At 45.7% G+C, this 27,743-nt stretch overlaps 1 protein-coding gene and 1 pseudogene across 1 annotated transcript in view; one reads left to right on the top strand and one right to left on the bottom strand.

The window, feature by feature from the left end:
* Positions 1-27,743, bottom strand: part of ACAP3 (ArfGAP with coiled-coil, ankyrin repeat and PH domains 3) — a 151,774-nt gene that overhangs the window by 50,586 nt on the left and 73,445 nt on the right. The window contains exons 5-10 of the mRNA XM_053400800.1: positions 24,267-24,325; positions 21,044-21,227; positions 15,331-15,375; positions 14,364-14,459; positions 11,169-11,243; positions 8,090-8,101 (exon numbers count right to left, since the gene is read on the bottom strand). Of these exons, the coding sequence (XP_053256775.1) occupies positions 8,090-8,101; positions 11,169-11,243; positions 14,364-14,459; positions 15,331-15,375; positions 21,044-21,227; positions 24,267-24,325 (471 nt within the window). The remainder of the gene's footprint in view (positions 1-8,089; positions 8,102-11,168; positions 11,244-14,363; positions 14,460-15,330; positions 15,376-21,043; positions 21,228-24,266; positions 24,326-27,743) is intronic.
* On the top strand, positions 7,301-7,369 carry LOC128420424 (uncharacterized; annotated as a pseudogene).

Raw genomic sequence — 27,743 nt, 5'->3', positions numbered from 1 at the left:
GCCAGTGTGGTGTAGTGGTTAAGAGCAGTGGACTCGTAATCTGGTGAACCGGGTTCGATTCCCTGCTCCTCCACATGCAGCTGCTGGGTGACCTTGGGCCAGTCACACTTCTTTGAAGTCTCTCAGCCTCACTCACCTCACAGAGTGTTTGTTGTGGGGAAGGAAGGGAAAGGAGAATGTTAGCTGCTTTAAGACTCCTTCGGGTAGTGATAAAGCGGGATATCAAATCCAAACTCTTCTTCTTCACTACTACACCATACTGGTGAAGAACACCTGCTATCTCTTTCCATGTTCCAGCTGAAGACTGTGACCAAATGCAAAGTTCCTGCCCCCCCCCCCCACAAACACATGAAACACACATAGCGTTTGTTGTCTAGCCTGACAAAGAATTCTGAGGAATTCAAAAAGCTTACACGCTGATTTGGCACACCTGATTTTGTGCTTGTATTAGCCACTGCCCCAATACAGAATATGCATGTTGGGTTTGCAAGCCTGGAATCTTTCCAAGTGTCAGTGGCAAGGACCTTCCACATTAAGAGCAAATCCACACCACAAGTCCAATGCACATTGAAAACATGTGACCTCCCCCCCCCCAAAAAAAAGAACAATAGGAACTGTAGTTTTGCCTTGTGGAGCTACAATTTCCAAGCACCTTTAACAAATGAAAGTCCCTGGGTTTCTTTGGAGGTAGTTGTGCGCTTTAAGCAGAAGCAAAATGGGTTACGTTCTTTACATATATGGTGTGGATCTGCTTTAAAGGACGGGCCATAATTCATCAGCACAGCATGTGCTCTGCATGCTGAGAGTGTCAGGCTCAATCCCCAACCTCTCCGGCTAGAAGACAGCAGGGGATTGAAAAGGCAAGTTCATTCTTCAGCACATCCTGTTAAAGGATCTCAGTCAGTGTGACACAATGGTTAGAGCGCTGGACTAGGACCTGGGAGACCAGGGTTCAAATCCCCACTCAGCTAGTTTCTCACTCTCATCCTAACCTACCTCACAGGGTTGTTGTGAGGATGAAATGGGGAGAAGGAGAAGGATATACACCACTTTGAGCTCCTTGGTGGAGAGGTGGGATATAAATTGATCAAATTAAATGAGCAGGTGATGGGGAAGGCCTTTCTCTGCTGCAGAGCCCACAAGAGCCTCTGCCAGTCAGAGCAGGCAATACTGGATGAATAGTCTAACCTGGTATAACACAGCTCCCTATGTTTCACATCCAAATACTGTGCATTTGCCACATCCACTTCCAAAGCCCCAAAGGAATATTATAGCATCAAGTTACAAAAACACACACAAAGAGAGAGTCAATTGCAGCAACATCCAGATCTGTCGTTTCTGGACAATGAAAGATTTAAAAGGGTGGATCCCGACCTCAGACTATGTAGATTCTATACAAAGCTGCAGAACTACAAACACCCAACTTGGTTTTCTTACATAACTAAGGGCCCGCCGATACCCAGGTTAATGTGGATCGTGAGCCTCTTTAATTCTCCCTCGTTCTCTTTCCATTGCTGCTGTCCCACACTCTCTAAGTCCACTTTCCCTATGCTCTGAAAATCCGAATAGGAGAGCTACATCAGTTGCATAGGGAGCCTCCAGATTTAGGGAGAAGAAAGTGTGGGGCGGCAGCAGCAGCTGAGAGGAGGACGCGGCGAGGGGGGATTAAAGGAGGCTCAGGGGTTCGCCATCCCCATTAAGCCGAGCTATGGAAGGGTCCTAAAAGCTGAAGGTGTTGCCAACCCCCTACCCTCCTCCTTTTACAGCCCTCCGGCACCCTAACCCTTGCAACAAAGGGAAGGGAAGACAGCATGCAGTTGCATCCCGAAGCCCGGCTGCATCTCTGGAGTTCCGGAGAAACAGTCCCTTACCAGAAGGTACTCAAGTCTGCCGAAAATCTTCATGACCCCGTTGTTTCGGCTGTGCGCACGAATCTCTTTTCGGGACACTCTCCGGAGTGGCAGTGTTGTACTGCACACCTCAAGATCGGAGAGATGCTCTGCCCCCCTCACTGCCAACACAACACATACACACACACACACACACACACTGCTTTTTTTAACCCCTCCCACTCCTGTTTCGCTCTGCTAGGGCCCGGACCGCAGGGTTCTCTGTCTCCAGCCTGTGGACCACCTGCTCCATCCCTCCTCCTCTTCCCTCCCTCCCTCCCACCCACCCTAAGGATAGTGGCTTCCCTTTCACAGCCGATCAGCTTAGCACAAGGGCTAATTATCATACAGCTGTCGCCTGGAGATGGAGGGGGGTGCAGAGAAGATGCAGTGGGGTTTGACGGGGAGGGGGGAAACTCCACCGTGTGGCCTTTGACCCCGCTCTGGAGGGACTCGCCGAGCTTCTACGGAAAGCCACTTCCTACCAATATTGCCTTCCCTCCTGTCCCACCCTGTTCTCCACCAGCCCCCCAGCCCCCGTCCACCCACAGCAAACCCATTGGTGGGATGCCACCTGCAGAGACGGGGACCCCCTCCTTGGCCAAGCCAAAGCTCTGCCTGCACCCTGTCGGAGGAGGACGATAAAGCAACGCGCCATATGGTCAGCCCGGTTAAGTTATTTATTTTCAAAGCCTCCCTCCTAAATCAACCTGACGGGCGCTGCCCCGGTGCACAGATACTCCCTCCTTGTTCCCACGCATTCACGAGTCAGGCAGCTCTCCAGCCATCCCAGAAGTCCTGGAAGAGGACCAGGCCCCTGTAGCGGAATGCGCCACCCATCAAATGACACGGGGGGACGGGGGACGGACGGGGGACGGATAACAGAACCCCTTCCAGTAAACACTGGAGTTTTAATATGCAAATATATATTTTTTCCATCACCTGGGTGCCTTCCCGTTTCCTTTTATAATTTAATATTTAATTGCTGTCACCACTGCAAGTTCTTATGGCAACAGGCAGGTAAGAAACCTAATATTATAACTAAATAAAAAATAGGCATTTGATACCAGTGTTCCGGCATCAGCATTCCCTGCCCTCTCTCCCTTCGCTAACAAATTGTTTAGCCTCCCGCCCTCTGATCCGTCATGGATACACTTAATCCTTTATAAGACCGTAACAGCAGCTTTGCCAGATCGGGCCAAATGTCCACATTAACTGCAGTAGCTAAGCAGAACCTCCAGGTTGAGAGGCAGTCTATTTTGGAATTCTAGATACCAGGACGATTACGAGACGCCTGACAGGAGAAAGAAGAAAAGGTCTCAATTCCCACGCTCTGCCACACGGGGTTGGCAACCTCGGAGCAAGCACCAGATAATGGGGGTTCTACTCCAGCAAAATCCAGAGGGCTGCAGTTTGCCTACCCATACACTTCAGCAGGGATGGAGAAGCCATCCAACCTGAGGCACACGTTCTATTCCAGTCAGCCTTCCAGCAGCCACAGGCCTTCCCCACTTTCCTGTGCTTAAAGATAAAGGGACCCCTGACCATTAGGTCCAGTCGTGACCGACTCTGGGGTTGCGGCGCTCATCTCGCTTTATTGGCCGAGGGAGCCAGCGTACAGCTTCCGGGTCATGTGGCCAGCATGACTAAGCCACTTCTGGCGAACTAGAGCAGCGCACGGAAACGCCGTTTACCTTCCCACCAGAGTGGTACCTATTTATCTAGTTTATGAACAATGCTGCAAACCCAGAAGTAGGTGTTTTGGTTTGTGAACTTTGCCTTGGAAGCAGAACGTGTTTAGCTTCCCATTGAGCGTGTTCCATTTGTAAACTGAGTCCCCCGATGCTATGGGAAAGCACGCCTTGGTTTAAGAACGCTTTGGTTTAAGAATGGACTTCTGGAACGGATTAAGTTCGTAAACCAAGGTACCACTGTATTTGGGAGAAATGCAAGCTGCATAGGAATTTCTGAGCTAGCCAATGCAAAACGGCCATGCCAAGCTGGGGCCTGTTAAGAAACAACACAGGCCACTGAGGGCCATTGGCAATGCTGTCCTCCCCCCTTGCCTTCAGGTGTGAACAGAGACTGGGGGTTTGGAAGGTTGCCAGGGTAACTGGGTGTGAGGTGTCAGGAAAAGAGAGGTTTGTTGTTGTTGTTGTTTTTAGCAAGGTGGTCTGGGAAGAAGGAGGAGGAAGAAAGACTGGGATCCATCTTGGGCAGGCTGGCTGAAGTCTGGCTGGGAGAGATGCCGTAAGGGACAAGCCCCTCTTGAAATGACCATGCTGCAAGATCTGGACACCTTCCGTGCAGACTGAAGGTGTAAATAGGTGAATAATCCATATTGGTTAAAGCTACGACATTTTTCCACTGTGTCTCAAATCTCCAAAGGGAAAGAGACCCCGGGTGATCTCCTGGAACCCGCAGGAATCTTGCAGGGAGTGGGGGTGGCGCACAATTTTTGTAACAATAGCCGCTGTGGCTGGTGCCTGCTTACAGCCTTAAAGGTAAAGGTAAAGGGACCCCTGACCATTAGGTCCAGTCGTGGCCGACTCTGGGGTTGTGGCGCTCATCTCGCTTTACTGGCCAAAAGAGCCGGAGTACAGCTTCCAGGTCATGTGGCCAGCATGACTAAGCCACTTCTGGTGAACCAGAGCAGTGCACGGAAACGCTATTTACCTTCCCAACGGAGCGGTACCTATTTATCTACTTGCACTTTGACGTGCTTTCGAACTGCTAGGTTGGCAGGAGCTGGGACCGAGGAATGGGAGCTCACCCCGTCGCGGGGATTCGAACCACCAACCTTCTGATCGGCAAGTCCTAGGCTCTGTGGTTTAACCCACAGCGCCACCCGTGTCCCTTACGGCCTTATCCTCCATTAATTTGCCTCCCCCCTTCTTAAAAAGGAGAGAATGGCTAAGGAGAGCATAAGAAGGGCCTGCTGGATCAGGCCAATGGCCCATCTTGCCCAGCATCCTGTTCTTACAGTGGCCAACCAGATGCCTCATTGAGCGCAACAGCCATCCCCCACCCAACGTGATTGCCAGCAACTGGTATTCAGAGGCACTCTGTCTCCACGAACGCAGCCCTCGTGGCTAGCAGCCATTGAATTTTGGTGAATAATCTGCTTTTAGCCCTTTTCCCCCTCACCCCGCCCTCAGCGTCCCCCAGCTGTCAGGAAAGTTAGCCGAAGGCTATAAAATCCAAACGCCTGCCCCCGCCAGCCTTTGCTCGCTCTCACGCAAGGATTTTATTCTTTTTGCAAGAGGGAGGCTCAAGTTGGTTTGGCTTCTGTTTAAGCGGGGCTTGTTTTCCTACAGGGCATAAATCAGCCAAAAAGGGGAACTCCTCCTCTGAGGTGCAAAGGAGCTGCAGCACGCAATCTGCAAGACAGCGGTTAGCAAGAGGACAAAAGCATCTCAGAATGATGGCTGTCCAGGGAATACGTACAAAAGGGACCCCCCTGGGGAAAGGAAGGGAAGGACGGAGCAAGGGGGGTGTTGGGACAGCCCCTGTCAAAAGGGAAAGAATAACTAGGCTCCTACAAAACCATCGCTATTTTGCTGATAGGCATACTGGCAAACTCTAGTTGCGCAATGAAAAAGCCTCTCCCAGATGTCCTGTTTATTGCAGATTTGGGAGCAACTCCCATCAAAAGCTCACTGTCTATTTAACTTATGATACAATGGTAGGCATGTTTGCTCAGATCAGGTGTTTGCCCTCTGGGTGTTGCTGAACTACAACTCCCACCAGCCCCAGCTAGCATGGCAGCTGTCGTTTTAGCTCAGCAACATCTGGAGGGCCACAGGTTGCCACAACTGATTTAGAATTGTTATTTTTATTGCTGCTGTTGTTCAATTTGTATACTGCCTTATACCCGCGGTCTCTGTGCGTTTTATGGGCAAACTCCCAGGATAAGGGGATATAGGATTGCAGACAAGTTTTTGATGTAAGGTTCCATTTGGGAAAATCAGGCCTCTCATTCCTTCAATGGGTCTGGCAGGAATTCAACAGGTTGAGCCTTAAAGTGAGAACTGCCACACCTAAAGACGAAGTAGTGGTCAGAGGGGTGGCTTTCCGATGCAGAGGTCACTGTCCCTAACCGAGAGGTAGCAACAGAGAGGGTGGCACGGTGTAGATGCAGTGGCAGAACCAGTATCACATTCCCTCCACTGTGCCCACACTGCACCAGCTGGTCAGATCGCAAAGGGCAAGGTGGGCACCACGCTCTTCACTATGCCACGGTGCCCGTCCCTCCTGCTTCCTTCCCCGCTCCATCAGATTAATTAGGCCAACCTGGTAGCATCTGCACGATGCATCAATTCCCTGACCCCACTTGCCAGTGGATTTCAAATTCTGTCCCGCTCTTAACTCTCAGAGCACACCATGTTCCCTTCAGGAGGCATTGCTGGCAAACCATGAACGCCCTGGGCTCTGTACCTCCTCCTCTCCCCGCGCCACCTGCTTGCTCAGGAACACCAGTTCACTAGAGTAAGTGGATGACAGTGGATTTGTCAATGAATCCCATGCCATCTGTGGCCGGCTTTCTCTGTGATCCGGATTTGGGCCTAAGTGCCCCTTTTGGCACTTGTAAACATGGTTACACGCAGAGACGCAGGAGGGGGATGTCCTGACCAAGATAACTGCTGAACGGGCAGAAGACAAGATCTGTCCATTTCAGTGTCTCTCAATTTCTCGGTTGTCCAGTGTTAACTGCAGCTCCCCACATTTCCGTGATTTCTCTTTGAAAGCCCTCCTGAAAATCCACCAGCATTTTAGTTTAGCTGGGTTATATCTAGCTACCGTTCTGCTTAAAGTACACCCGCTGAAATCAATGGACCCACGTTTTCTATTTGCATTTATATCCTAACCTTTTCCCTCATTGAACTCCCACAACAACCCTGTGAGGTAGGTAAGGCTAAAAGATTCTGACTAGCTCAAGGTCACATCCAGTGAGCTTCACAGCCAAGTGGGGGATTTGAACTCTGGTCTCCCAGGTCCTAGTCTGACTCTTTAAATGATATCCCACTTTTAGTCATGTCTATGGATCAGTCACTTAGAGATAGTGCTTTAGAAGGCAATTAATACATTAATTGCATCAATAACAGATAATAATAATGCCTGTTAACTTCTATGGGTATACTCTGAGTAGGACAAACATTTCCTTATGCAATTATCCTGAATCTACTCATTTTTGCAAGCAATTCTGCCTAATGCAACTTGCAGTTCATGTTATTTTTCACCAGTTATATGCATGTTTGTGCAGTTATAGACACATGTTTTTACACAGTGTTGCATCCAAAGTTAGTCCTACTCAGAGCGGACCCACTGAAATCAGGGGACCTGACTAAGGTCCATTCATTTCAATGGGTGTGCTCAGAGTAAAACATACTTGTAAAACGTAAGTTAGTTGCGTGCTCGCTTTGGCAGCACATATACTAAAATTGGAATGATACAGAGAAGATTAGCATGGCCCCTGCGCATCCAGCCCATTTTTTTGTTTGTTTGGAGAACTGCGTTATAAAAAAATGAGGGAGGGGAGTGTAGATTTCAAAGGACAGCTGCATTTTGGTTTGTGTATCCTTTCAGGAAGTGTAAATTAACTGAGTTGCTCTCCCGTCTTTACATAGAATGCAGTTGGTCTAGGTTCTGAGGTTCAAACCTAGTGGCACTAACTTTGAGACAGAAGTCCAAAGCCCACTGTGCAGAAGGAAGAAAGTCCTCAAATGCAGAAGCAATGCCGAACCACATTTTGAAGTAACTTAAAAAAAAAAAATACACATGACTATCTAAGGATAGATCCCCCTTCGAAAAGACCACAAAGCCCAGAGTCTAATTGCACCTCTTTTCAAAACCATCTGGACCCAAAAAAGACTGTTGGACACAGAAGCACTCTTCCTGCTAATGAGACAGTGTCTGGGAACTTGGACGCAGCAACAAGTGACTTGGGGAGAATGCTCTGCACATGTTCAGAGACACCCTTGTCAACCAACCCAACAGTTCTAAGGAAAATTAATCCTTGGCTGAGCGCCACACCAGATGGAAACAGCCCCATTCATATTTCCCTGCACGGTCATAATCCAATCCCTCCCCTGCCAATGTTAACAGTGTGAGCAGGATAGAACAAAAGGCCAAGGGGCAGTGATCTAGAGCAAGTTTCACAAGTGTACAAACAATCAGGGAACACGTAGGCTGGTACTCACCTGCAGAAGAGTCTGGAAGGGCATGTTAGAAATTGGTGGAGAAGGAGGGAAGAAAAAGGGAGAGGAAAGAAACAGTGTTACTTGATTGGAGTTTATTCATAAAAACATCTAAGGCTGCTAGATGCAGTTTCTGAATCCAGACACCAGTGGAACTCCAAGACTCAGGACTGTGCTAATAATAACAACAGCATTCTGCAACCGACCCCATCCAAATTCTGCGACATGCATGCAGCAAACAGATGAAGCATTTGTAAAAAAAAAAAAAAAGAATGTTATGCCACAATAACTATTTCTGCAAAACTTATCCTGGGTGCACTGACCATAGATGAGCTGTGCACTGTAGCTCTGCTCCCTATCCCTGGCAACTGTTATAGCTTTGAGCTGCTTTTCAGCAAATTTCCCCCATGCGCTGTCAAATTTTAGCTGTGCAACCATAAGAACTAGAAACTTGCTCTTTTTCTTTCTTTCCAAAATGCAAGGTCAGATTCTCTGTAGGTGGAATTCTGGGAGCAACAACCAGGCCTGGCATAAGACCGCCAAATTTGCAGCCACATTTTCAAGTTATGAAAGCGTATTTTGACAAGGGGGTTGGGGGAGGTACAACATTCACTGGCAATCTCAGCAAACTGAGCTGGCAAAGAATTTACCCAAGACACCGAAGAGCCAATCGGATAAGACACTATTGGTCTGAATAGGCCAATGGGTGTAATTGGGACCTTTCTAACCCAGAGACCCAGAAACCAAAACTGATCCACAGCAATTTAACATTAGCCTCCTGAATCAATGGAAGCTGCAATACTTATCGTGAGAAATAAACCCCACGGAACTCGAGAGGAATCATAATCTTTTGCTCAATTGGAACCCACAACCCTGGGATTAAGAGTCTTGTGCCCAACCAACTGGGCTATGTTTGCCACTGTTTCTGGGTCAAGGGGAACAGCTTTAAATGAGAAGTGATTTAAAATAGTGTCATTCCCATCTATCCCCCTTAACAAACTACGCTCCCAAGATTCTATTATTATTATTATTATTATTAATAATAATAATAATAATAATAATAATATCTGCCAGAATGTGCTGCAAATATGCTTTAAACGTATGGTGCGCACACAGCCTAAATATCCTTTTTAAACCTCTGCTTCTTTGCCTTGGGGGATGTGAGGGGAAGGCTGGATCTAGTTTCCCACAGATCGCAGCCAGCGCTGGAGAACGGACTCCCGTCTCTCCATCCCGCACATCTGTCCAGCTGGCTTCCCCACCCTCCTCCTCCTCCTCTCATCCTTGCCAGATGGCCACGGTTTCTCCTGCATCAGCCAGCAGATGGGGAAAGGGCTGCAGTCTTGTGGCTTCTCCCCCCTCTTTCCCCCTTTCTTAAGTCTGGACCAGGTTGAAATGCTACGTTCCTTCCTTTGCTTGTCACAAGAGATCACAGCACCCCAAAGAGTCAGCGTAAGGGACTGTCAGGAGGGGAAGAGGGGAGAGCTCTGGGAAATAAGTGACTCACTTTCATCGCGTTCCCAGTTGTTTTGGGGCTTTCTTTTCTTTCCCAGACTTTGAGCCCCTATTTACTTACTCACTTACTTATTAAATTTGTATACCACCCTTCACCCAAAGATCTCGGGGAGCTTCACAGCATAAGTAAACAAAACAATAACATTAACCCCCTTCCCCACTCCCACAAACACATCTAAAAGTACAATCCACAACAGCACACTGAGACACCACTTTAACAAGTCATGGCTTCCCCTCTGCCCAAAGAATTATAGGAACTGTAGTTTGTTAAGGGTGCTGATAGAGAGCTACAGTTTCCAGAGTTCCTTGCAAAGAGGGATTGATTGTTAAACTACGATGGGAGGGGAATAAGAGTGGGGAGAGTCTCCTGGCAACTCTCAGCACCCTTAGCAAACGATAGGTCCCAGAATTCTTTGGGGGAAGCCATGAATGTTTAAAGCATCACCATAGTGCTTTAAATGGGACGCGGGTGGCGCTGTGGGTTAAACCACAGAGCCTATGACTTGCCGATCAGAAGGTCGGCGGTTCGAATCCCTGCGACGGGGTGAGCTCCTGTTGCTCGGTCCCTGCTCCTGCCAACCTAGCAGTTCGAAAGCACGTCAAAGTGCAAGTAGATAGATAGGTACCGCTCCAGCGGGAAGGTTTCCATGTGCTGCTCTGGTTCGCCAGAAGCGGCTTAGTCATGATGGCCACATGAGCCGGAAGCTGTACGCCGGCTCCCTCGGCCAGTAAAGCGAGATGAGCGCCGCAACCCCAGAGTCGGCCACGACTGGACCTAATGGTCAGGGGTCCCTTTACCTTTAAAGTCCTTGATTATGACGGGTTTTAAAAAGTCTCCGGTTCTGCCTCCTCCTCCTCCTGCTGATCAAAGCCCTGATTCCACTGCAGGAAGATCAGGGAGTGTGAAGAGCTGGCAGTGTAGTGTAGTATTTAGAGTGCCAGATTATGGCCTGGGAGACCAGGAATCAAATCCCTACCTGGAGCTCACTGGATGTGACCTTAGGCCAGTCACTAAACTACTTCACGGGGTTGCTGTGGGGATTAAACAAGAAGAACCATGTGCATTTCAACCTGGTCCAGTCTTGACCTCCTTGGAGGAGTAAGCGGGATAAAAATGCAATTAAAAAAATGAATCTCTGCTCCCTCTTCCTATGTGGCTGAGAGATCCCCACTCCTCCATCTTAGGCTTCAGATACACATGCCCAGACACAGACAGACACACAGACTGCTTCCTCCTCCTTTCAATCCAAGCCAAACCCCACTGGTGCTGTGGGGCTCATGACCGATGGTCATTTTTTTCTCATAACAGTTGGAAGACATCTGGCTGGGAGCAACGTATTGGACAGGATGGGCCTTGAGTCTGATCTAGCAAGCCTCATGGTCTTACGCCTTGGCGCACATGCACTGTGACAGCCCACACATGCACACTAGCCAGAAGAACAGATTGCTGCCTGGCTCACCTAGTCAAATCCTGGGACAAAGTAAAAGGGTGGGACATCATCACCTTTGCCTACTTTCATAAGCTTCCTTGAGCCACCAGCAATCATTCACGTCCGGTAAGACTCACCCGTTGCTGAATAAGTGCATGTTTGTGTTCCATTTCCCTCTTCTCCACAGCAGAGTCGATCACCAATTGGTCCAGCTACAAGCAAGAAGAGGGGGGAGAACACAGTTGTGAGGTTTTCCCCTCTGTCCCTTGCTTCATGCCTCTCTAGGCTTACCTACATCAAGGGCTTAAAATGAGGGAAGATCGAAAGCACATTCGCTCTCCAAACATACGTAAAGAGTAAGCCTGTTATACTTACCCTCTGTACCTATAGTAAGTGTACTTAATAGTTATAGATGACATCCACACTATATAGTCAAAGTACCGTACTCATATACCACTTTAAATAGTCATGGTTTCTCCCAGAGAATCCTGGGAACTGCAGCTTGTTAAATGTGGTGGGAATTGTAGCTCTGTGAGTTGGGGGTGTCTCCTAACTGCTCTGGGCTCCTTTGGCAAAAAAAGGGCAAGATATAGCACACTTAAGATGGTGCATATAAACTTAACAGTGTTTAGTTTTTCTTTCGGTTGCTATATTGGTAATGTTGTTGATATTGTTTTATAGACTATAAGAGCTGTACTGATTTGTTAATCATACAATATGACTTTTGCTTCAATTGTGATGTGTGTGTGTGTGTGTGTGTGTGTGTGTGTGTGTGTATACACACACACACACACACACACCACAATTGAAGCAAAAGTCATATATATATTACTGGTTTTCAAATACAAAACAAAATTATACACTCCATACATCTTCGTTGCATCTTATTTCTCTTTTTTGTGATTTTTTTGTGTGATGTTTAGCTTATTTTTTAGTCGTGTTTTATAGATTGTAATTGTTTAGATTATTCTATATGATTTATGCTGTATTTGTGATATTCTATTATGTTCTGTCTTCTTGTTGCTGCTGATTGCTTGTAAGCCACTTTGGAATTCAGCCGAATGAAAGGAGGCACGGGAATATAACAAATCAAACCAATCAAATCAGTTCCCAGGATTCCTTGGGGAAGCTATGATGACTGAAGCGGCATAAAAGTGCTTTAAATGTATATATCACCCGGTATTTATATACTGCCCAATAACCAGGCAGTAAACAGGTTTAAAACTATGCAAACCAGCAGACACAAACGTGAAATCTAAAACAAAATAAAACCCGTCTAAGGGGGGGAAAGAGTAAAAATGTCTCTGGTTTTGCTGGCGAAGTAAAAAACTCATGTTAAGAATCTCTTGGCACAATACTGCACCCTTCACTTTTAAGAACCTAAATAGAGGCTGGATAGGCAAGGCAAGGGATGCCTCTCATCTGACTCTGAGGTCACATCCACACTGCACAATTAAACCACGCTTATAGCACTGCCAGTCATGGAATCATAGAATTGTAGAAAGTCACCTAGACCAATGCAGGAATCTCAACTAGAACATAAATGGCAGGTGCCCATGAAATCTCTGCTAGATGGACCAATGGTCAGATTTTGAACTAGGCAGCTTCCAATCTGACATATCTACTGGACTGGCTCTGTATAAAGGAAGCTTCCTAGACTCTTTTGGGATGTGGAGCAGCTTGGTCCAACGGCCCCAATTCTATCAAAGCCAAACAATTGAGTTTGCTCCATTGCTCCTCAGCCACTCCTGCCCTCCTGAGCAAGGCCAAAGACGTCAAGAGAGACGCAGAAACCTTGCAGGGCCTGGCCAGGGCACAACCGCCACGTGAGGGCACCTGAGAGATTAGCGCGCTGATGCTTTGCGACAGCTCTGAGGATTAGCCGGGAGGCTCTTATCCAGAGCTGACGTCAGGGGCACGAACGATCCCCACAGGGGCTTGTAGCCACAGAGGCCCAGAGGTGAAGGCCTTAAAGCAAGCATTGACAGGCCTATGGCAGTCGCTGCCAGGCCTTCCCCTCACAAGCACATCCCTACACCCCCAGGACCACTTGAAAACCGCTGAGAGTCTTGGTGGAGAGTGCTGAAATGGTTTTTTTCCTGCTTGTTGTTTCCTAGCAACTCTGCAACTACGGTGCATAGACCTATTAGAAAAGGGGTTCTGGTTATGTCATTGTTCCTTTGTGCTTCAAGTGACTCCTTCCTCCTGTCGTTTTGTCTCCTGCTTTCACCTTCCGGAAGGACCCACGGGTTTGAAGAATGATGGAGCAGCCATTAAACGCCCCCTCCCCTCTAATTTACAGTGATGTAGCCATAGCTGTCAACTTTTCCTTTTTTAAAAGGGAAATTCCCTTATTCCGAATAGGATTCCTCGCAAGAAAAGGGGAAAGTTGACAGCTATGGATGTAGCCAACGTTGGCCTTACTTGAAGTAGACCCATTCCTGTTCAAGAACATGGCTAACTTAGGTCCACTCTTCTTCTATAAGTCTGCTCCAAGAAGGATTTAGTTGGATGCAAGCCAATGTTTCCCGTTTCGTCCCAATTCTGTGTCCAGGGCAGCTGTCTACCAGCTCCATCTGGTACGCAGGCTGAGACCCTACCTGCCCAAGTGTCTTGCCAGAGTGGTGCATGCTCTGGTTATCTCCCGTTTGGACTACTGCAATGCGCTCTACGTGGGGCTACCTTTGAAGGTGACCCAGAAACTACAATTATTCTAGAATGCGGCAGCTAGAGTAGTGAATGGGAGTGGCCGCCAAAACCATATAACACCGGTCCTGAAAGACCTACATTGGCTCCCAGTATGTTTTTGAGCACAATTCAAAGTGTTGGTGCTGACCGTTAAAGGCCTAAACAGCCTTGGCCTCGTATACCTGAAGGAGCGTCTCCACCGCCATCGTTCAGCCCGGACACTGAGGTCCAGCTGCAAGGGCCTTCTAGCGGTTCCCTCATTTCGAGAAGTGAGGTTACAGGGAACCAGGCAGAGGGCCTTCTCAGTAGTGGCGCCCACCTTGTGGAACACCCTCTCATCAGATGTCAAAGAAAGAAACAACTATCTGACGTTTAGAAGACATCTGAAGGCAGCCCTGTTTAGGTAAGTTTTTAAATGTTTGATGTTTTATCGTGTTTTTAATCATCTGTTGGGAACCGCCCAGAGTGGCTGGAGAAACCCAGCCAGATGGGCGGGGTATAAATAATAAATTACTACTACTCCCACTACCAGGAAACCATGGATAGCAAGTTCAGTACAAGCCAGGGCATTTGAAGGCTGAACTTGGCCCTGGATCAATACCCTGGCTCATTCTGAAGCTCCTTGCCTTCCTATCGCTTCTTACCTCGGTGGCCAGCTTCTTCATATAGGGGTCCAGTTCGTGAAGGAGGCTGTAGCCCTGCTGGAAAAAGGTGTACTGAGCCTGCATGAAGGACAGCATCTGGAGGAGAAAAGAAGAACTTGTCTATGGGTCTACTCTGAGTGAATGCAACCCATTGATCTAGGTGCATTTATTTGATTTTTTTAAAAAACAACCACGTATATACTGTTCGACTGCAATAAAACCTCCAAGCGGTTCACAAGAAAATATTAAAATTATAAGTAAAAACAGGTTAGAACGATTTAAAACATTTATAGTAATTAAAATTAATAGTAAAATAAAGATGTTTACATACCAACATTTTTAATATTCTGTTGGAAGCCACCCAGAGTGGCTGGGGAGGCCTGGCCAGATGGGCGGGGTGTGAGTAATAAATTATTATTATTATAGATATTACTTGTCAGTTCAGGCTTGCCTAAACAAAAATGCTTTAAGCAGGCGTCAAAAGGAGTGTAGCAGAGACAAGTGGCTAATGTCAAAATAATTAAGGGCTTGATCAAACTAAGCCTTATTCAGAGTTCAGCCCATTGAAATGAATGGGCCTAATTTAGAAATGCCCATTAATTTCAATAGGTCTGCTCTGAGTAGGAACAAAGCTTGATACAACCGCAGATCTCCAGATCCTCAGTCTATCTTCCAATCCAGACAAAAAATAGGGTTGTATTCAATGCTAGTCCTACTCAGAGTAGACCCACTGAAGTTAACGTAAGGCCCATTCATTTCAGTGGGCCTACTCTGAGTAAAGCACAGTTGGATGTAAGAAGAGCCTGCTGGGTCAACACGTATTAACTTAATGGGCAGAAGAAAGTTGCCCACACAGCAACCTCCTTAGCAAACATGGCGTCCCTCTGCAAGGCATGCTGGGAGCTGCAATTTACCCACAGTTTGGGTGAAGCCAGGGGCAGCAAGGAGAGCTCAGAACAGTTCTTACCGCATCGAGGATTTCAAATTTCTTCTTGGCTTGGAGGACATTGATCTATAAGCAAAAGAAGAAGGTGGGTAAGGTTTCTGGGTTGCCAATAGAGTAGCCAGCCTGCTCCCTGGGTGCCCTCCAAAAATACATGCAAGAGCCAGTAGTGGTTAGAGGGCTGGACTAGGAGCTGGGAGAGCAGAGTTCGAATCCCCACTTGACCATGAAGCTGACTGGGTGACACGGGGCAGAAGTGCGAAACATTTTAGTGAGGGGGCGGGAATCCAAGGCAGAATAGCTAACCTAAAGAATGGCACTCATCTTCCGGCCACCAGAAACAAGAGGGAAAGTTTGCTCTCAAAAAGTTATAATGCTGGCAAACTGCAGCACCACGGAGCCACCTTGTGGGAAAATTGAGATACTACTTCTGGTTCCTCCTGGTTGCCAAAAAATATATATTTCCCAGTTTTGCATCCTGTTGCTAAAATTGCTACAATGTGGATTTTTGAAAGCAAACGAAGAACGGCTTGGCAACGGTTGAGTTTGGCAAAAGGCTTTGTGTGCGGCCAATTTGTAGCAGGAAGGGACATTTCAGAGAGGCTGGTTCCTATCTGAATAGCAAACAGAGCCAGAGAAGATTTGGAGCCTGTCAGGCCCAGAGGCGAAATGGTGGCCCTCCAGATCTCTCTATCTAGGCCTCAGAATTTTCCCCAAGCCACAACCCCTCTCCAAAGACCCCCGCCTTGAGTGTTTTAGCCTGACTGTACTGTGTCCCTGAATTCCAATAATGCCTCCTGTTTGCAAAGATGATGAAGGATGTTTCTAGAAACTAGCCTACTGTACAAAGGTAATATTTATATTTGCATTCCTTGCTCCGCCCACTTTTGCCTCTAGCCCTGCCAAGCACTGGGACATGGCCCTTGTGGGATTGCCCAGAAGGAAACATGGCCCTCAGGCTGAAAAAAAAGATCTCCACTCCTGTTATTACGGTTACATATGGGATTATTAGGTTTGAACAGCACAAACTACTTCCTCCATGTGACCTTTTTTAAAAAACAGCAACAGGATTAGATAATTCATGGTGGGTAGATCTATCAGAAGCCATCAACTGTGATAACAAAATGGAGCCTCCATGTTCAGTAGCAATATACCTCCGAAAACCAGAAGCCCTAGAGAACCAAGAAGGAAAAACTGCCTTGTCCTTAGGAATGGGCAAATCTGTCAATTTCTCTCAATTTCCTAACTTCAATTTCCCACATTTTTACATCTGCTCGCGATTGATTGGTTGATTTCCTCATGAAAATTCACAGAGCAGATCTGAGTTGGATATAACCCTGTATCTCCATATGGAATTACAGTGGTACCTCGGGTTAAGAGCATAATTCGTTCCGGAGGTCCGTTCTTAACCTGAAACTGTTCTTAACCTGGGGTACCAGTTTAGCTAATGGGGCCTCCTGCTGCCGCCGCGCAATTTCTGTTCTCTTTTTTTTTTTTTTTATAAAATTTTTATTGGTTTTTCAACATATAATATAAAACAATACAAAAGACAAACACAAACAAACAAACATATAAACATGTATAATTTCATAAATTTTTTCATGTACCCAATTTCAGCGACTTCCCCATGCCCCCCTTTTCTGCATCCCTGTTTTGAACTTTTTTTCCAGCAACCCCTGGTCCAAATTACTTATTAATTCCTTTCTTTAACCTCTTTTTTTTTTTCTCTTATCCAATCATTTATCGCTGCAAATCTGTTATGCTTTACCCATGACATTTTAACACTCAATAATTTTACAAGAATTTTTAAGATAAAGTTTAAATTTCTTCCAATCTTCTTCTGCCGTCTCTTTCCCTTGGTCACGGATTCTGCTCGTCATCTCTGCTAGTCCCATATATTCGATCACCTTCGTCTGCCACTCTTCCAGTGTGGGTAGTTCTTGTGTCTTCCAATACTTTGCTAGTAGAACTCTTGCTGCTGTTGTAGCATACATAAAAAACATCCTATCTTTCTTTGACACCAATTGGCCTACCATGCCCAGGAGAAAAGCTTCTGGTTTTTTGTGAAAGGTACACTTAAGCACCTTCTTAATTTCATTATAAATCATTTCCCAGAAGGCCTTAATCCTTGGGCACGTCCACCAAAGGTGATAGAAAGTACCTTCAGTTTCATTACATTTCCAACATTTATTATTGGGCAAATGATAAATTTTTGCGAGCTTGACTGGGGTCATGTACCACCTATAAATCATTTTCATAATATTCTCTCTTAAGGCATTACATGCCGTAAATTTTATACCGGTGGTCCATAACTGTTCCCAGTCAGCAAACATAATGTCATGACCAATGTCCTGTGCCCATTTAATCATAGCTGATTTAACCATTTCATCCTGTGTATTCCATTTCAGCAGCAAGTTGAAATGTAGCCAATCTCTTACTTTAAACTTCAGTTTCTCATAACTCTGTAATTTCACATTTCCACCTTCTTGTTCTACAATTTCCCAATATTTTGGCCATTTAGATTCCATATTAAGTTTTTTAACTTCCTTAGCCTCCATTGGTGACAGCCACCTAGGGGTTTTATTTTCCAACAAATCTTTATAACGAATCCAAACATTATATAATGCTTTCCTAACAATATGGTTTTTGAAGCTTTTATGGATTTTTACCTTGTCATACCATATATATGCATGCCAACCAAATCTATTATTGAACCCTTCTAAGTCCAAAATGTCTGTGTTCTCAAGAAGTAGCCAGTCTTTCAACCAGCAAAAAGCTGCTGCTTCATAATAAAGTTTTAAGTCCGGCAGGGCAAACCCCCCTCTTTCTTTTGCATCAGTTAATATCTTAAATTTTATTCTGGGCTTTTTGCCCTGCCAGACAAATTTCGATATATCTTTCTGCCACTTCTTGAAACAGTCCATTCTGTCCAAAATCTGCAATGTTTGAAACAAAAACAGCATTCTTGGCAAAACATTCATCTTAATAACAGCAATTCGGCCTAACAAGGAAAGTCTCAAATTTGACCATATTTCCAAATCTTTCTTAATTTCTGTCCAGCATTTCTCATAATTGTCTTTAAATAAGTTCACATTCTTAGTTGTTAAATTAACCCCTAGATATTTCACCTTATTTGCTACCATTAATCCAGTTTCACTCTGAAACTTCTCTCTTTCCTCCACTGTTAAATTTTTCCCCAATACCTTTGTTTTTTGTTTATTTAACTTAAAACCTGCCAGTCGACCAAAAACTTGTATTATCTCCAAAACTTTTTTTGTACTAGTGTCTGGCTCTTGCAAAGTTAAAACTAGATCATCTGCAAACGCTTTCAACTTGTATTGTTTAGCTCCGACCTGAATCCCTTTTACCAGCTGGTCGCCTCTAATCATATTTAGTAAAACCTCCAGAACAGTTATAAAAAGTAGTGGGGATATTGGGCACCCCTGTCGTGTCCCTTTTTCAATAGCAATTTCTTCAGTAACCACGTTATTTACAATTAGTTTTGCTTTTTGTTCAGAATAAATTGCACCTATACCATTCTCAAAACCTTGGCCCACCCCCATTCCTTTGAGATTCTTTTTCATAAAACTCCAAGAGATATTGTCAAAGGCTTTCTCAGCGTCCACAAATATTAATACTGCCTTAGTGTTAATGTTATTCTCAAGTAATTCCATAATGTCTATTATATTTCTCACATTGTCAGATAAATGTCTTCCTGGGAGAAAGCCAGCCTGGTCTTTATGAATCTCACCCACCAAAACCCTCTTCAATCTTTTTGCCAAAATGTCTGCAAAAATTTTGTAATCCACATTAAGTAATGATATAGGGCGGTAGTTCTTAATCTGGTTCTTTTCAGTCTCCGATTTTGGTATAAGTGTAATATATGCTTCTTTCCATGATTCAGGTGCCTTTCTGTTCTAATCCTGAAGCAAAGTTCTTAACCCGAGGTACTACTTCCGGGTTAGCGGAGTCTATAACCTGAAGCGTCTGTAACCCGAGGTACCACTGTATAAGGATTTTAAAAGAAGCGGGATAGACTCTTTTATCACCACCACCACCATCACTTATTATTACATTTATATCCCATTCTTGCCTCCCAGGGAGCTCAAGGTAGCATACCCACTGCTCTGCCTCTCCATTTCAACTCTGCACAACAACCCTGTGAGGTAGGTTAGGCTGATAGGCAGTGGCTGGCCCAGCCCCCAATGGGTTCTATGACTTCCATGGGACCATTGACCCCAGGCCATGAAATGAATAAACAAAATCAGCTTGTGCATAATTATGGTGACTCCTGGGAGCTACACACTTTCCCCAGTCCCATTTTGTCACCAGCGGAGGTAAAGAGGACAGTTCTGACCTATGGGACCGCCTCTCCTGGTATGTCCCATGGTGGACCTTACGGTCTTCAAATAAAAACATATTGGAGATCCCGGGCCACAGGGAGGTTAGGCTGGCCTCAACAAGAGCCAGGGCTTTTTCGGCCGTGGCCCCGATCTGGTGGAACACTCTGTCACAAGAGACTAGGGCCCTGCGGGACTTGACATCTTTCTGCAGGGCCTGCAAGACAGAGCTGTTCCACCAGGCCTTTGGCCAAGGCACAGCCAGACCCCCTCCTTTGGTAATCCTCACAGAATTCTAGCCCAATGGTTGCCATTACTTTGATTTTGAATTGATTTTAGAATGAATTGGTTTTAGAATGCTGTGTTACTTTTATTGTTATTAGCTGCTCTGAGCTCGGCTTCAGCTGGGGAGGGCGGGATATAAATAAAAATTTATTATTTTTAATATTATTCAACATCTTCTCTTCCTCATCTCTCTGCCCCCCCCCCGTCCGCCCTGTTTGCTCATCCCTGGTGATCAACAGGATATGACAGTGTTAGCTGTCCCAGGATGAGACAGAAGGTGTCAGCAGATGGTTTCACTATAAAAGGGTGGGAAGAGGGGGGGGCTAATGGAACAGCTTGGATCAATATTAGCTTTGACTCCAGTTTGTAGCACAACACAAAGCCATTACAAGCGACGCGGGAGGAGAAATCGGTCCGGAAATCGCTTCTCGGGAGAGTAACGATTCCACAATTCCCGAGGGTGGGTTGGCAGGAAAAGGCCTGATGTTGAGCAGCAGTCCAGTCCTTGCAAATACATGTCAAGTCAAGATGCTGCCTTATATCAGGCCAGAGGGTTTCCTCCAACACTAGCCCTGCTCAGAGTAGAGGCATTTATTACATTTACCTTTCCTCCAAGGAGCTCCAGGCAATGTACATTGATCCCCACTTATCCTCACAAAAACCCTGTGAGGTAGGTTAAGCTGAGAGTGAGTGACTGGGCCAAGGTGAGCTTCAAGGTCTCCCAGGTCCTAATCCAACATTCTAACCACTACACCACACTGCCCATGGCTAACTTAGACCCATTTATTTCAATGGGTCCATTCAGAAGTGGATTATTATTATTATTATAAATTTACACACCGCTTAATTTATAAAAGAAACCTCAGAGCTGCTCACCAAACTATAAAACACAACATTAAAAGAGTTAACAACAGGTATTTAGAATAATATGATTGTATAGAGTTGGAAGGGGCCCCAGGGTCATCTAGTCCAAGCTGCTGCAATGCATGAATCTTTTGCCCAACATGGGGCTCAAACCCATGACTCTAAGAAGAAGAGTCTCATGCTCTACTGACTGAGCTATTCTTGGGAGAATTTCAGCCTCAGCAGGGCTGTCTAGGGGAAGACCTCACCTGTAAGACGTAGTCGAGGGCTAAGTGTCGGAAGCATTTCCTGGTGATTGTCAAGGTGCCAGTGGCCTCTTCAACCTCATGGGGCTTGTGCCGCGGAGCTTGTGCGTTCTTGACCAAGGCAATCTCCATGTCTTCCCGTACCTTATCGAACTGTTTTTTGGTCTCCTTGAATTTCCGGACATCACTGCAAGGTAATTTTATTCATTTACAAAATTGCTTTCCGTTAAAAACAAAAGAGAGAATCTGTTTACTTACCAATCACTTCCCATTGAAGAAATAAAGTAAAAGCATCATGCGACAAAAAGAATTCGAAAACAATGCTATATCTAAACGCAAGGAAAACGTTAAGAAGAGGCTGGCTGCTGTATCAAGCCAAATGGCCCAACTAGCCCAGCACTCTGTTCTCACACTGGCCAACCAGATGCCCCCAATGGGAAGTGCTGTCATTTTCTTTCTTTCTTTTTCCCAATTTTTTAAACTGATTTTCCATATTTATAAACAGACAAACAAACATAATTCTTAAGTGTAGTAATTCCACTTTAGTTTACATTGTTGAGTGACTTCCTTGACTCCCCCTAGCTGAGTTTCAATGTATATCATTGTAACAGTTTTCCAAAACTATTTTCACATAAAATTTACTTAGTCAATTAACATCTTTCTTTCTTTTCATTTTAACTTTAAACATATTATTCCATAACATCACATATTTAAATCCTAGGCCAATCTGGTACTTGCAAATATTTCTATTTAGATTATCTTAGCATATTTAGCTAAATAGTCTTTAAATTTCTTCCATTCCTCCTGGTACTCCTCCTCCTTCTGGTCATGGACTCTTCCGGTCAGGTCAGCTAGCTCCCAAAAGTCCACCATCTTCATCTGCCATTCCTCCACTGTTGGCGCTTCTTGTGTTTTCCAATTTTTAGCCAGCAAGGGAAGCGCTGTCATTTTCTAGCTGCTTTACAGCGCCTGCTATTGATTTTATTTTCACTTTCCTAGTCCTCATGGAAACATACAGCTGGAGTAGACACCAAGCCTGCCCCCAGATGCGCAAAGAGGATTGTGAAGGGGGCAGGGCGGCCTATTCCAGCTGCTCCAGCTGCTCTCCTAACATTGTAGGGCAGCAAACATATCCATAATCTAGACGGCATGTAACCTCATGCATACCTTAGCCTCCTTCCCCAGACAGAAAATTAAGAATGCAGCTCAAGAGGGATTATATCTGTGGAAATTATTTTTTTGTTAAAGGGTCCCCAAGCCCAAAGAATTATGATTAGTTACATTTTTTTATTATTTCACCCTTCTTCTAAAGGTCTCAAGGAGGGGTATGCAGCAGATTTTCCTAGCCTTGGGTCAGCAGAAGTTCCTGCATTGCTCGGGGCTGGACTAGATGATCCATAGGATCCCTTCCAACTCTATAGTTCTATGAGTTTATGGGCTACAAACTGAAACAGCCACATAGGCTAGCAGTCATGAGGGATGGGAACCAACATGCGAGATCAAGCATGGCTCCAAAAACTGGCTTTCAAATCCCCTCTTATCCTTCTTGTCCCACCAAGCAGTTAAATCAGCTGGAATTTAAGCACCTCAGAAATTTGGGGGAAGGTGAAGGACGCCTGAACTCCTTCAGCAGCAGGGAGGGTGCTAGGAGGTCCATGTTCCCCCCTCGTTCTCCCCCTCCCACCCACTTGATGAAGTCGCTTGCAGTGTCTGACAGGCTCCGCGTCTACGGCCTGTTCCCATAGAAACAGGCTCTTACTTAGCTGAAGGCCTCGGCTGCCTCACTGACCTATATTCTGTGGCTTACAATGTCGTCTCCGTACCTGCCCCTTTTTCTTTTATTTAAAGAGGATTAGGAGCTCAAAGGAGGTGTGTGCCCTACACAACATTAGGAACACAGGAAGTTGGCCTGTTCTGAATACACCCAGCTGAGGGCCGTCAACACAGACTGGGAGCGCTTCTCTTCCCAACCCTACCTGTTGAACCTGGGACCTTCTGCATAAGATGTCAGCAAGTCTTGCTCATGCACTTCCAAGGACATCTTTGCAATCATAAGGACTACAAACCTGCCCATTGAGGAACATAGGCAGCTGCGATATACAGCCATTGGGCCCATCTAGCTCAACAGCATCTACACTGACTGGCTGCAGCTGTCCAGGGTTTCACAAGGGGGACATTCCCAGCCCTACTACGAGACACCAGAGAATGAACCTGGGGCCTTCTGCATGCAGAGCAGATGCTCCACGGCTGAGCCCTGCTGCAAGAGGCTTCCTTATACTATTGGTCCATGTAGGTCAATAGTGTCTGCACTGACTGGCAGAAGCTCTTCCCAACCCTACCTGGAGAAGCTGGGTAATGAACCCAGGACCTTCTGCATGCAAAATCAGATGCTCTGCTACTAAGCCATTGCCATTCTCCTTTCCCACCAATGAAAATAAGGGTAATTATGTCGGCGGTCAGTGTTTGAGCTTCCCTGCCATACACATTTCTCTTCCCTGCTTGCTATATTCAGCAGTACCTCGGTTTTCGAACGTAATCCATTCCAGAACACCATTCGAGTTCTGAAACGTTCCCAAACCGAAAACGCAATAGCCGACAGCTAGGCCTCAGGATCTTGCATTGAGTGGAAGCCACGTGGCACATTCGACTCAAGAGGCGTGTTTGAAAACCAAAGCATTTACTTCCAGGTTTATGGAGTTTGAAAACTGAAATGTTCGTCAACGGAGACATTCCAAAACCGAGGTACCACTGTATATGGTAAGGTGATCATACTACTTTACTTAAAAAAGCAACAGGATATTTAAGATTGCATCCTGCTCAGAGTAGATCAATTGACATGACTAACTAGGTCTACTCATTTCAGTGGGTATACTCTGGAGCAAGATGCAGTTGGATATAGGCCCCTCCCCACACTCACACATGTACAATCTGCAACCAAACATTGCAGAACAGAATATTCCTGTTCAGGATTCCAGACATCCCTTTCTTTCTTCCACCCACCTAGGTTTGCGATTCTCCTCTGCAGTCATCAGTTCAAACTGATGTGCTTCTGTAATTCCTGGGGGAACCCCCCCCCCACTTCGCGGCCCATCCTTAAAGCCATCCTAACAGATCTTCCAGTTGATCTCACCTGGTTATTATCAATGGCATGTGCTGTGGTCCACTATGACAGATTCGGCCCTCCCCTCCTTCAAAATATACACACAGAAAAGAAACAGATACTCACTCTTTCACGAAATTGTGCAACTGTTGCCGGACAGACCTCTGAGCCTGGTCGAAAAGGATCTAAGGCAGAGGGAAAGAGGAAGCAGGGAAGAGAAAGCAAGTAAGAATATGTGAAGAAAACTCACTTAATCAAAGATCTTAAATGTCACCAGACAGCACGGGAGCAGAGGTGCTGCTGAAAGTGGTGTTCTTCTAGGGATTGCCCCAGAAATGCTTCCCAATAGGATAAAACTGTTGAATGGTCACTGTAAAATGTGAAGGTTCATTATTGTTTCACAAGTTGTGTATGTCTTTAAGGGCCAGGGCAAATAACGAGACCCAGTCTTACAGCTGTGAAACATAGCAGGTGCTGCTAGGTTGTGTTAATTAAGCATTTGGGCATAGTACCATATTTTTTGCTCTATAAGACGCACCAGACCACAACACGCACCTAGTTTTTGGAGGAGGAAAACAAGAAAAAAAATATTCTGAATCTCAGAAGCCAGAACAGCAAGAGGGGTCGCTGCACAGTGAAAGCAGCAATCCCTCTTGCTGTTCTGGCTTCTGGGATAGCTGCACAGCCTGCATTCGCTCCATAAGACGCACACACATTTCCCCTTACTTTTTAGGAGGGAAAAAGTGAGTCTTATAGAGCAAAAAACACGGTATATAAGGAGCAGCACCTAGCTCTCCATTACCCTGGGGGATGGGTTGGTGGTTGGGTCATGTTTGTTGTTGTTATCTTTAGTGTAAAAGGAGTTTTTGTTTTGTTATTAAAACCTTGTTAAAGTTATTTTTGAGTTCCTTGTTATTTATGGTCTCCCCAGCAAGCTCTCTGCAGCACTACTAAATTGCAAATAACCAACAAAAACCACCTCTAAGAACATAAAACGAGCCCTGCTGAATCAGGCCAAAGTCCTGCATCCTGGTGTCAGAGAGAGCAGAACTTGAGCACGACAGCACTGCTTCTCCTGGCTACTGGATCAGGCCAAAGGCCCACCGAGCCTAGAATCCTGATCTCACAGTGGCCAACCAGATGCCTCCGAAAAGACTGCCAACAGTACCTGTGAGTCCAAAATCACTCTACCTCCTTGTGACCCCCAGAAACTGGTGTTCAGAAGCAGGCTGCCAGCTAGTGCGGTTTATTTTATTATTATTTTTTAAAAGAGGTGCTCGCATCTTGATAGAAGTGCTATGGGTGTCGGCACAAAATGGCTACCAACGACAGCCAAAGAAAAGAGGCAATGGTACTTCATGAGTGCCATCACACACAAAACTGCGAATTCAATTGAATTTCTCTCCGATTGCAAAGCAAAGCTTCATTTTAAGTGGGGGGGTTTTAAGGCAATAAAACTGGTTCTCAAAGGGTGTGGTGTGTCACACTGGTTTGGCAGGAGAGGACGGCAAGCATGGCAGAATGATTCAAAGACCATCAAGGAAACATTTAAACATTTCAGTATAGTGCAGTATAGTATCAATGTTGTTGTTTTTTTAAAATTTGCAATACCGAGGGCAATCCTAGTTGTAGTTTGTCATTATATTTTGGGCATGATTCATGTTCTTATGTAGATGCATTGTTTTATACTTTTTGGATGCCCCATGATCATATTCTAATGTAGTTTTGTTCTATGCTATAAATCAAGCACTGCTAGGAGTTGCTTCATTTTGTTTTCCAATGTATTTCTTATCAATTAAAAATTCGGTGTGGCACGAGCAAATTTCCCGAACCACTGCAATAAATAACACTTTTTAAACCATTGGGTTTTTTTAAAAAAAGAAACACCCCAAAACCTGTTGTGTTCTATTCAGGAAAAGCAGCAAGGCTATAGGGCTGGACCACGGACAGCTCCCAGTGATCCACTTGCTCTGAAAGAGATTGGGAGCGGACAGAGGCCTTTTATACCTCCTCCAAGCTCCACCCCCTTGAGAGAATTTAAAGGGTCTTAAAGGGCCAGTCCTCTGGTCTGAAGATGGACACACAAACTCGCACCTGGTGCTCTCCTTGAGCCTCTGGACTAGTGATGTGTGATGGGAGGCCAAGATGCCCCCTCATCCAATGAACGTCTGTGTCCCCAATTCCTCCCTCCCATTCGGGTCTTCTTGAGAGGCACTTCAGCTGCCAAATGTTCTGCACAGAACCCCTTCCCAAATATTTTGAACAAGGTCTGTCTATATTTGAATTCCTCGTTTCTACCAGTAGAGGGCACCATCTTCTCATGCTCCAACTTCTACTGGCGCCATATAAAGAAGGCTGCCCCCTTTTGTCAGGCAAAATTGACAAAGCCATTTGCATAGAAACATCGAACCAATAAGCATTTAGCTAGAACTATATAATAAAACAGCCAAGACCAGCATCAAGGAGTTGGGGACAGGAACATATGAAGCCCGGTGGCTGGATCAGGCTGATGGCCTATCTAGTCCAGCATCCTGTTCTCCCATTGTTCAACCCGACGCCTGTGGGAATCTTGGAAGCAGGACCTGAGTGCAACTGCAAATGGCACACAGAGGACGGGATGGGATAGAGGGAAGGAGTATTTCAACTGAATGAAACTCTAAGGGTGGTACTTAACTAAGTTTTTACTCAGGGTAAAGGTAAAGGTAAAGGACCTCTGACAGTTAAGTCCAGTCGCAGACGACTCTGGGGTTGCGGCGCTCATCTCGCTTTACAGGCTGAGGGAGCTGCCGTTTGTCCGCAGAGTTTTTCCGGGTCATGTGGCCAGCATGACTAAGCCACTTCTGGCAAACCAGAGCAGCGCACGGAAACGCCGTTTACCTTCCCGCTGGAGCGGTACCTATTTATCTACTTGCACTTTCTGGTGTGCTTTCGAACTGCTAGGTTGGCAGGATCTGGGACCGAGCAACAGGAGCTCACCCCGTCGTGGGGTATTCGAACCGCCGACCTTCTGATCGGCAAGCCCAAGAGGCTCAGTGGTTTAGACCACAGTGCCACCTGCATCCCTGGTTTACTCAGAGTAGACCACTGAAATCGATGACCATGGGGGTGTTTAGAGCCATTGATTTTAATAGGTCTACACTGAGTAAAACCGAGTTAAACACACCCCTTGAACACAATGCTTTAAGAAAATCAGCTCTTTTCCCATAAGCTGCAATATTGAATTGACTACTGGCCAATATCTTGTGGAGAGGATTTGCAGAGGGCTCCTCCATTTATTTATTTAAAAAATCAAATTAAATTGATTGGATTTTTTAAAAAGAGCTCAGCTTACTATTTTTTATTTTTTTAAAAAGTTTGATTTCTAACTACACAGTCGTTTTTTGGGCTTCCGATCCATGCTTGGAAGGGTTCGTATGAAATAAAAAGTTTCCAGAAAGTCTGTCTCGCCTTCCCACCCATCTCTCAGCCCCAGAGAAGTCATCAAGATTCCAGGATGTGACTCACTCAAATGCTGGTCACTTTGGATGGAGATTTTCCTCCGGGATCAGGGGCTAATCCTTAAAGCTTCCTGGTTGCAAAGCTAGCCCAGCCACAGAGGCGAGC

Source organism: Podarcis raffonei, chromosome 8 (assembly GCF_027172205.1).
Source record: "Podarcis raffonei isolate rPodRaf1 chromosome 8, rPodRaf1.pri, whole genome shotgun sequence".
In the NCBI taxonomy this organism is placed as follows: domain Eukaryota; kingdom Metazoa; phylum Chordata; class Lepidosauria; order Squamata; family Lacertidae; genus Podarcis; species Podarcis raffonei.
This window is presented reverse-complemented; position numbering and strand designations above follow the sequence as displayed.